The sequence below is a fragment of the Thrips palmi genome, unplaced genomic scaffold (genome assembly GCF_012932325.1).
Source record: "Thrips palmi isolate BJ-2018 unplaced genomic scaffold, TpBJ-2018v1 HiC_scaffold_19, whole genome shotgun sequence".
NCBI lineage: Eukaryota > Metazoa > Arthropoda > Insecta > Thysanoptera > Thripidae > Thrips > Thrips palmi.
In genome coordinates, this window is record NW_023144628.1 from 14,440,823 (window position 1) to 14,449,851 (window position 9,029).

The following is a 9,029-nucleotide window of genomic DNA, read 5'->3' on the forward strand; positions in this document are numbered from 1 at the left end:
TGCATGCCCAATAAGCAGCACTGTGTGGCACTGTTAATTTGGTTTTTGGATCGTTAAAAGGAGAATTTGGGTCTCAGTAATTGATAGGTATCAATTTCCCCTGACTCATCTCTGCCTGGCAGGCTGTTTGCCAAATCGAGCACCATCACCACGTCAGCTATCGTCAGCTGTCTCCCTTCCACCTACCCTGTTCGCCTATGTCTGTCCTTTTCAGCCACACGTGTGGGAGTCCTGCAGAGAGGGTCGCACCTGAGGCCCTCTCACAATAACACTCAAGTCGATGCTGCGACGCACGCCACTCGGCGGCATATAACCGATCAGAGCCGCCCGTCCCGCCAGTAGCAGCTCCACCTTTCCACTCCAGCGATGTACAGCACGCTTGCCATCGTCGCGGTCCTGGCCACGGCGGCCCTGGCCGCACCAGGAACGCCCTTCAGCCACACTGTAAATTGAAATTTCAGAATCTGTATAATGTGTGCCTTGAACCTTGGTAGTCGACAGGAAATGGATCTGTGGTGTTTCCGCCCACAAGTGCCGGTGTCGTCAGAAACTGTTCAGGAGTTACACGTGCGGTAGGGTGACTCCCTAAATTTGATCAAATTAACATCTGCTTTCAAAAATGGATCCGTCCCAACAGGACACACGCTCAGACCTATATGGACTTTTTTCTCTCTTGCTTATAGCGGTTTTTGAGCAAACGTAAAATGAACTATTTCCTTCTTAACTAAGCACAATTTTGATCGTTTTAGGGATATAATTGTCAATAGAGCATATAGAAATTGAAAAGTACATTGCAAATGACATTAAGTCCGGTTTAATGGACTATAAACATTATACAACGAACAAAATAGTGAATAGCCAAAGAGAAAATAGTACATATTACGTTTGCACAAAAACCTTTATGGCAAAAGATAAAAAGTCAATACGAGTCTGAGAGTGCAACCCAAAAAATGTCAAGAACCACTGACTGTGATTCGAAATGAGAGAACATTTGGGCTTCAGACGTGCAAAAAAAAATCGATTTCTTCATTAGAGAAATAAAGCGCCTTGAAAGCACATATTTATTTTCTATTTCGCATCGCAGCCGCACTGACGTGTTTCTTTGTCTTGTGAAGACTAATTCATTACTGCAGGTAGAAAAAATTTGGGCAAATTTAAGAAATGCTTTCAAAAATCGTCTGCTTTGTGACAACGAAGGCATTCTAGAATTGCTTCGCACGACGAGGAAATGCTTCATGTTACGAAGCATTTAGCTACCGTCAACGGGGGTAACTTGGGACACCAGGGGTAACTTGGGACAGTCTGCCCTGTACAGCTTGTTGGTGCTGCCATTCAGCGACGGGGGTTCCTAGCGTCAAACCCCGGCAGGGTTTTGTTTCAGAGGCCTCAGGGCGCGCGCGGGAAGGTAGAAGAGATGCATAACATTAAAACTAGTATTTGAGAAAGGGAAACTACATAATAGGGTTTTTGACAAAATATGTCAATTTTTGACAAGTTGACCCTAGTGCAAGGAGTGACATGCAGATTCGGCCGATTCGTCTCTCTGGGTTGTTCGATCTTACACAGACAATAACGTTCGCAAAAGGGCGTTGATTGTAGATTTCCCATCTTCGGTCCAGACTTCAAATTATCAAAAATCGAAATTTTACGGGGTAACTTGGGACAGTGTTTTCCTCATGTTTCCAGCAGTCCTAGCCTTCTAGGAGTTGACTGACCCGGTCCCTGACATTACTTAAGGGGGCTCATACATGTTAAAAGCACTTTTTTAAAAAAAAATTTTGATGTAGACGGACTAAGATTTTACAATTTCTGTGTTAAAATCCTTTTAGATAATTGAGTAAGCTTCATTTTGGCTTAAGGGAAAGTGACTTTGGACATTTTTTGGAGATTTAGTCGAAACGTTTAAAATTTTGCTTCTCGTAAGATTTTGTTCGCATACTTGCTCAGATCTGTGGGGAAAAAATCAGGGAGACTCATCCCCAGTAGTGTCATAGAATTGACTAGAATGGGCTTTATATCTGCAATAGTTTTCAAGAAAAAAAATAAAAACAATTTTTTTAACAATTTTTTAAACAAATTTTTCAACAAAAAATTGTTTTTATTTTTTTTCTTGAAAACTATTGCAGATATAAAGCCCATTCTAGTCAATTCTATGACACTACTGGGGATGAGTCTCCCTGATTTTTTCCCCACAGATCTGAGCAAGTATGCGAACAAAATCTTACGAGAAGCAAAATTTTAAACGTTTCGACTAAATCTCCAAAAAATGTCCAAAGTCACTTTCCCTTAAGCCAAAATGAAGCTTACTCAATTATCTAAAAGGATTTTAACACAGAAATTGTAAAATCTTAATCCGTCTACATCAAATTTTTTTTTTAAAAAAAGTGCTTTTAACATGTATGAGCCCCCTTAAACTTCGGAATGTACGCTAATGATGGAAAGAGATGCCTCCTCTCAAGGCCTTGCTCTGCAGTTTTGTCTTCTGGTGATCCATATTTTGAAATTTTCAGTAAATGCTTGGATAATACCAGTAGAAAAGAGAGTTCCACGTAGAGCCCTATATATAGTCCGATATCGGTCCTACAAGAGTTCCTAGGCCTGAATTCTTGGTCTACATGTTGTGACTTAAATTTATCACATCCATTAACATCAATAGATGCATGGCAATGTAGCTAATTACCCACTGCCCCAAGTTACCCCCGGTCATGGGGAAACTTGGGACACTCTTTCGAGACCGCTGGGAAACGATATAATCTAGACAAATGAACCAGACAAGCATGAAATCATGGGGAAAGGGTCAAACTTTAACATAGTTAGGATCCATTGGTCTGGGTAGAGAATCTTGCCTCTGGCGTTCAAAAAACGTGAAAAAGTGTCCCAAGTTACCCCCGTTGACGGTACATAAAACGAAGCATTTCTTCATCGATTTTACAATGCCTTCGATTTCTTCGTATGAAGGAGCGATGCTAAGTAGACTCTTTGCCGTGCATCTGTAACCCCATCACTGTAACTGAACAAGCTTGTCTTTTCTGTGACCACCAAAATCGGATTCATTTCCTGACGCACTGTGAAAATTCGTGGCCACTCCATGACAAATTCGTGTGTGATATTTTTATCACTTGAAAATTATGACAGTCTTATCGCAAATTGTTGACATTTTCATCAAAGCTCATAAGGGCTGTGTCATCATCTATATTTGATGACATATTTTAAGAGAAAACTAGCCTTGAAATTGTCGTCAAGTGACAACCGAAATGTTTTACGCGTTAACCACAGAGAACAGCAACTGATTCTGCCGTTTTGCTGTGCAGCCGGAGCTCCCCGGTCAGGTCGACAACGCACTCCTCCAAGCCGAGCTCCGCGCGTGGAAGGCCGCGGGCAAGCCGGACTCAGTGCACTTCCCGGACGCCAACGCGCGACCCGTGCTGGCAGACGTCGTGGGGAACCACTCAGCCCACGGCCTGAGGGGCTTTTTCTGGTTCCCAACCGCTGACGACATCAAGTTCCACCTGTACACGAAGCAGTGAGTAAGAGACGTTGCCCCTGGTTGAATCATGCACTGCAAGAAAAAGAGTACAACAAAAACTGCACAATAAATGTACAACAGGGATTGTATCAAGTACAACGAGGACTGTGCTGCCCAGCACTAGTCATGCCGGTTCCATTGTACTTTGTACAACTGTTGTTGTTCTTGGAAAGTCCACTGCCAACCCAAAAGTGAGACAGTCTCACACTACTTGTAGGTGTGGGACATTTTGTCTCGCGCTTACAAGTGTGAGCCACGTTTGTCTCACGCTTGCAAGTGTGGGACACAGCTTGTCCCACACTTGCCGCCTATGCTAGCCCTATAGTTCAATGCCACGGGTCCCACGCCTGCAAGTGTAGGACAAACCGTGTCTCACACTTGCAGGTGTGAGACATCGATGTCTAATGTGTCACACTTGCAAGCGTGAGTCAAACGTGGCTCACACTTGTAAGCGTGAGACAAAATGTCCCACACCTACAAGTGTGAGACTGTCTCACATTTGGATTTGTGTACTTTTGTTGCGATTATTTCTTGCAGTGTGGCTGCCTTTACCGGGACTTCGTCGGAGTCAAAGGCTATTTCTTGAACCACGACTTACGCAATTTTGAGCACATCGGATGTGGATACAATTTTGTTCGCGCCTTATCCAGAATCGCTTGCACAGCAAATAGTACTTTCATTTGACAATTTGTCGCTCCTGACTGACACAAAATTGTATCACTATCAGATGTGCTAGAATTTCATCATCCCTGAGACACAAAAAAAGGTCCTATGATATTTACGGCTTAGTTGAGTTCAAGGAGGTTCCGATATTAATTTTGTGGGTGTATTTAAGTGGTTTGTAGGGCAATTATAGCGATGTCTTCGAAACGTCGAATCGAGATAAGACTACTGAGTGGATAAGAATGTGATTATCTAATGTCACAGAACTGACTAAGCACCTTTTTCTTTTCAAACAAAAACAGCCACCGCCCGAATTAAAGCCCTCTACAGAAAAATCTGGAAGAACAAATCAGAGTATTCTTTGAGATATTTCACTCTATATTCTAAATAGTGAATATTAAGTTTGAGCGTAGTTCCTTCGCTATGCCCGATCTTTAGTAGAGATTTTAAGGGGGTAGAAGCATTTAGAAGGGGGTAGCTCAGGGCCAATTTTTAATGGCATTGGTCTTGCAATGCCCCTTTAGGACCAGTATTCTCCGTTAAGAAAGATTCGGCTTAAGTTCAATAGCTCGAAACCTAAAATCTACAGAGCATCGCTTTTTAAGGTTGATCTCCAAGCTTTCATATTTATTCCTCGACTTAATTGCCTTATATCATAAAGCAAAGTCCTTCGTAATATGAAGCATTTTTCGGCACGAAGTACACTGCAAGGAAAAGTGTGAATAGTACAACAAAAGTACAAGAAAAACTATACAATAAAAGTACAACAGGGATTGTACAAACCACAACGAGGCCGGGACTGCCCAGCACTCGTCATGCCGGTTCCATTGTACTTTGTACAACAATTGTTGTACTTTGAAAGTACAATAAATTCCTGATAAAAAATTTGCCAGTACTTTGTGTACTTTTGTTGTGGTTTTTTCTTGCAGTGTAGCCTTATAGTATACCCAGGTTTCAGCCGGCCCGAGATTCAATTTTTGTGGCCCTTTATGCATTTCGGAAATTTTCTATACGATTTTAATGAGATTTTGCAGACTAGTAGAACTTTGAACGCTGATTCTCCTGCTGAAATCTCGTTAAAAAGTTAACGGCCAATTTTAAAATCGCCGTTTCCATGGCAAAACTCGACTCGTCAAAGGAAAAAAAAGGGAGTGGGGGGAGCCCGAGCCGGGGCGGACCAATAGCCGAGCTTCTTTTTGGGTCTGTACAGCTTACTCCAAAAGCTGAAATGGCACGTTCGAAATGAAAAATTTCTTTGACTGCAGGTAGACAAGATGCAACAATAGAATTGGTGTCGGTTCGAACGCAGTTTTTCGGGTAGAACTATCCAATAATACTTCTTGATTGGAGTGTTTTTGGACATGCGCAGTAGGTTTGCAATCTGTTTAACAGTTTAACCAACTGTAGCCTTTGAAATCTGTATTAATTTTGCTCTCTTTCTTGTTTTTCTTTGTTTCCTGCTTATGAAAATTCATATAAAACAAATTTTCAATGTTTATGTGATAACTTTCTAAAAAAATTTCACAAAAAATTAGCAAAACAAAAGTTTTTTTTTTTCTAAGATAAAGTTTCTCAAATATTACTTTTTTTCTGTCAATAAAACAATTTTGTTGTTGTTGTGATTCGGTTAGCACTAGGACCACTTCGCTCCACCTCGCGACTTGCAGTGCTCATGTTCCTCAAACAAGACTCACCCGCGTTTCGAAACCTTCCCTCCCGAGTTTTCGAAGTTTGTCAAACCAACCGTCGTGGTGTTGATACGTTGTGAGGGAGAACTATAGACTAGAGAACCATAGCCTTTTGAAACAAGCCAAACAATTCAACGTCAGCAACAATGGAGGGGCAGTTTTAAGGTAGTTCGAGCGACCATGCTATAGTTAATAGAAAGAGTTGAAAATTTGACAGTAGGCTCCTAAGATAGTGATCTAACCACCTGCAAAGTTTCAAACCAGGTCACCGGGCAAAATCAGTGTTAATCCGCGATTAAAAGTAGCCGAAAATAGCATTGCCGCTTATGGGAGTAGGGTTATGTTGCCAATCCGAACCTAGTATATTTCGTTTTTAAAATGCTTGGAGTAAAGGCAAACTGTTAAAAAGCATACATATAATCGTATTCCTAGTTACTTTATGAAATGAAAGAGAGAAAATAGCGCGTCACCGGACTTATTTGAGAGAAAAGACATAAAAACGCGGTTTTAGCAGCCGACACTGGAGTCAAGTGCACAACTAAACAAGGTAGGTTTACGACAGACCGCGTCTTGTCGTATCAGGCTTCGCGATGTCTCGCTGCCTGTTCCTCCAATCCACGCCTGGCGTACCTACCTTGGCCTGCGGCGCTAGCCTGCCTGCGGCAGGCAATGGCTCGTCCGTTGTCGGTTATTTTTTAACTTGTTGAATGCTGGGGGGCTCCGCCCCCCAGACCCCCTACATTGTAAATAGAGTTGTTTTATCTACAGATAACACGATCTTGACCCTTGTCACTTTTTTGGCTGAGCGATAGCGAAGCCTGTTACTCCAGTGGGGTTGAAAAGTTTTTCCTGTCTGTCTGTCTGTCTGTGTGTGTGTGTGTCTGTCCGCACTACTCCTCCTGAACGGCTCGGCCGATCTCGGTGAGATTTTGCACACTCTTTAGGCATGTCCTTGGCTCGGCACACGCGAAATCTCACCTTCGTAGCTCAACTGGTTCAGTTTTTATAGCCGAAAAACACATAAAAAACGGCGAAAAATCGAGTTTTCTGCAGGCAGGATGCCTTCTGTCCTGAAAAAGGGGGGGTCTGGGGGTCGGAGCCCCCAGCCTCGATAAGTTCAAAGGTTACAAGGGTCAAGATCATGCTATCTGTAGATAAGGCAACTCTACCTAGAAGGAAGGGGTGTCTGGGGGCGGAGCCCCCCAGCATGCAGCAAGTTAGAAGTGATCGACGATGGACAAGCCAATGCCTGCCGAAGGCAGGCTAGCGCCGTAGGCCAAGGGAGGTACGCCAGGCGCGGATTGGAGGAACAGGCAGCGAAACATCGCGAAGCCTGTTACGACAAGACGCGGTCTGGCGTTAACCTACCTTGTTACTTGTCGGGTCTGGGGGGTCGCCCCCCAGACCTTTATCCACGAAGTGGCTCTGCAGAATCTCATTTTCGCGTTTTTTAGGTGTTTTCGCATAGGAAATCTACCTTGTAGCTAGATGGTTGAGTTTTATGCCGAAACACATATCGAGTTCGCAGCAAATGTCCCTGTCCGAAAGCCGTTCTGGAGGAGAGCGGAGCAGCCTCGACAGTCAAAGACAAGCGACAGACAGCTACGAGATAAGGCAACTTTTAAAGGAGTCGGCATTGCCCCTCAGCATCAGCAAGGAAGTGTACCCAGACCGTGGCGAAGCCAATGCCGCCGACAGTGCAGGCTGGCGTTAGGCCCTATAGGCTCGCCTAGCCGCTTGGAGGAATGGCTTGTCATCGTCGATACCATTGTTGACGGTCAAGAGCGTCGCAAACCTACTTTTACTTGGCGGTCTGGGGGCTCCTGCCCCCCAGACCCCCCTTTCACTCAAGACAGAAGGCGTCTCTGCAGAAATCTCATTTTTCGCCGTTTTTTAGGTGTTTTTCGCCTATAAAAACTGAACCAGTGAGCTAGGATGTGAAATTTCGCGTGTGCCGAGCCAAGGACATACCGTAAAAAGTGTGCAAAATCTCATCCGAGATCGGCCGAGCCGTTCAGGAGGAGTAGTGCACACAGACACACAGACAGACAGACAGACAGACAGACAGACATGAAAAACTTTTCAACCCCACTGGAGTAACAGGCTTCGCTATCGCTCAGCCAAAAAGTTTAAATTCACTTCTTCGCTTTGCCGCTGCCTAGATGGTCCCCAAAGAATTGAATTCTAAGTTAAAAATAGAATGGGGCCTTTATATTATTTTTTTATGGTCTGGAAACCAAATTTTAAAATTTCAACTCTCGCTTGACTAGTATGCCCCGCGCGAACTACCTTAATGCGCGACTGCTGGTGCTTTCAGCTTCGCGATTTTCGCAAGGGCGCAGACGCCGAGAAACTAATTGCCAACCCGTGAAAATTAATTAACTACCTTCTTTCTGCTAAGAACATTTTAATAATGATGGACTTCAAAGATGTTCCATTGTCAGAACAGTGCGGAATACATTAGCATTGGAATTTTTTGAATTTATCAGCATTTTGATTTCTATTTATTGTCAAGTTTAAATTTCGACGGGTGACACATCGACCACATTGGTACCACGTATTTTTTCATTATAGGAAGCAATACTATAACCCCTTCATTTCCTCTGTAGTTACAAAGCAAGTTCTGTGCGGACGTTTAGAGAGAGCACCCCACTCGACACGACACTTCTTGGCAGTGGCGGCCGCGATCCGACTCTCAAACTTGGACATGCACTACAGGGATGACACCGACATCCACGGCCAGGAGGTCTTTTTGAGCCCCGAGAGCCTGCTGGAAGCCGGTTTCGACACGAGCCTCCCCACCAAGGTCGTCATTCACGGCTTCACCAACAACATCGAGTCACCCGTCATCCAGGACATCAAGAACGGTGAGGGAATGCGAGCAAAAACGGTCTCTGGTTTTCCCAGGAACCCCCTTCAAATTGCCTTTGCTGCAATAGGCACCGTGCGGCTCGCTGGGCCTGGAGCACGATTGTGCAAGCTTTGTCTGCGAACTGAACAGTGTACTCAATACACTCTCACAGTAAAAACTCAACAAGGATCGCTTCGTTATGAAGAAAATGAAGGCATTGTAAAATCTGAGATAAGAAATGCTTCGTATTATGAATCCAAACCCTTCTTAACATGAAGCATTTCTTCTCTTCATAATACGA

At 43.8% G+C, this 9,029-nt stretch overlaps 2 protein-coding genes across 2 annotated transcripts in view; one reads left to right on the forward strand and one right to left on the reverse strand.

Annotated features, from left to right (window-relative positions):
- LOC117645888 overlaps positions 1 to 303 on the reverse strand; it is a 23,691-nt gene extending 23,388 nt beyond the window's left edge. The window contains exon 1 of the mRNA XM_034386428.1: positions 187 to 303. The gene's annotated coding sequence lies outside the window, so the exon portion shown is untranslated. The remainder of the gene's footprint in view (positions 1 to 186) is intronic.
- LOC117645886 lies at positions 283 to 9,023 on the forward strand. The gene is made up of 3 exons (XM_034386427.1): positions 283 to 444; positions 3,312 to 3,523; positions 8,596 to 9,023. The coding sequence occupies exons 1-3, from the start codon at positions 367 to 369 to the stop codon at positions 9,002 to 9,004; spliced, it is 699 nt and encodes a 232-aa protein (XP_034242318.1). The 5' UTR covers positions 283 to 366; the 3' UTR covers positions 9,005 to 9,023.
- Positions 9,024 to 9,029: the final 6 nt, after the last annotated feature.

Bases quoted from the DNA above. Each gene is read 5' to 3' on its own strand.
- LOC117645886 (XM_034386427.1), top strand. From the start codon at position 367: ATGTACAGCACGCTTGCCATCGTCGCGGTCCTGGCCACGGCGGCCCTG. The intron at 445-3,311 runs GTAAATTGAAAT...TTTGCTGTGCAG, and splicing joins GAACGCCCTTCAGCCACACT to CCGGAGCTCCCCGGTCAGGT. The intron at 3,524-8,595 runs GTGAGTAAGAGA...CATGCACTACAG, and splicing joins TTCCACCTGTACACGAAGCA to GGATGACACCGACATCCACG.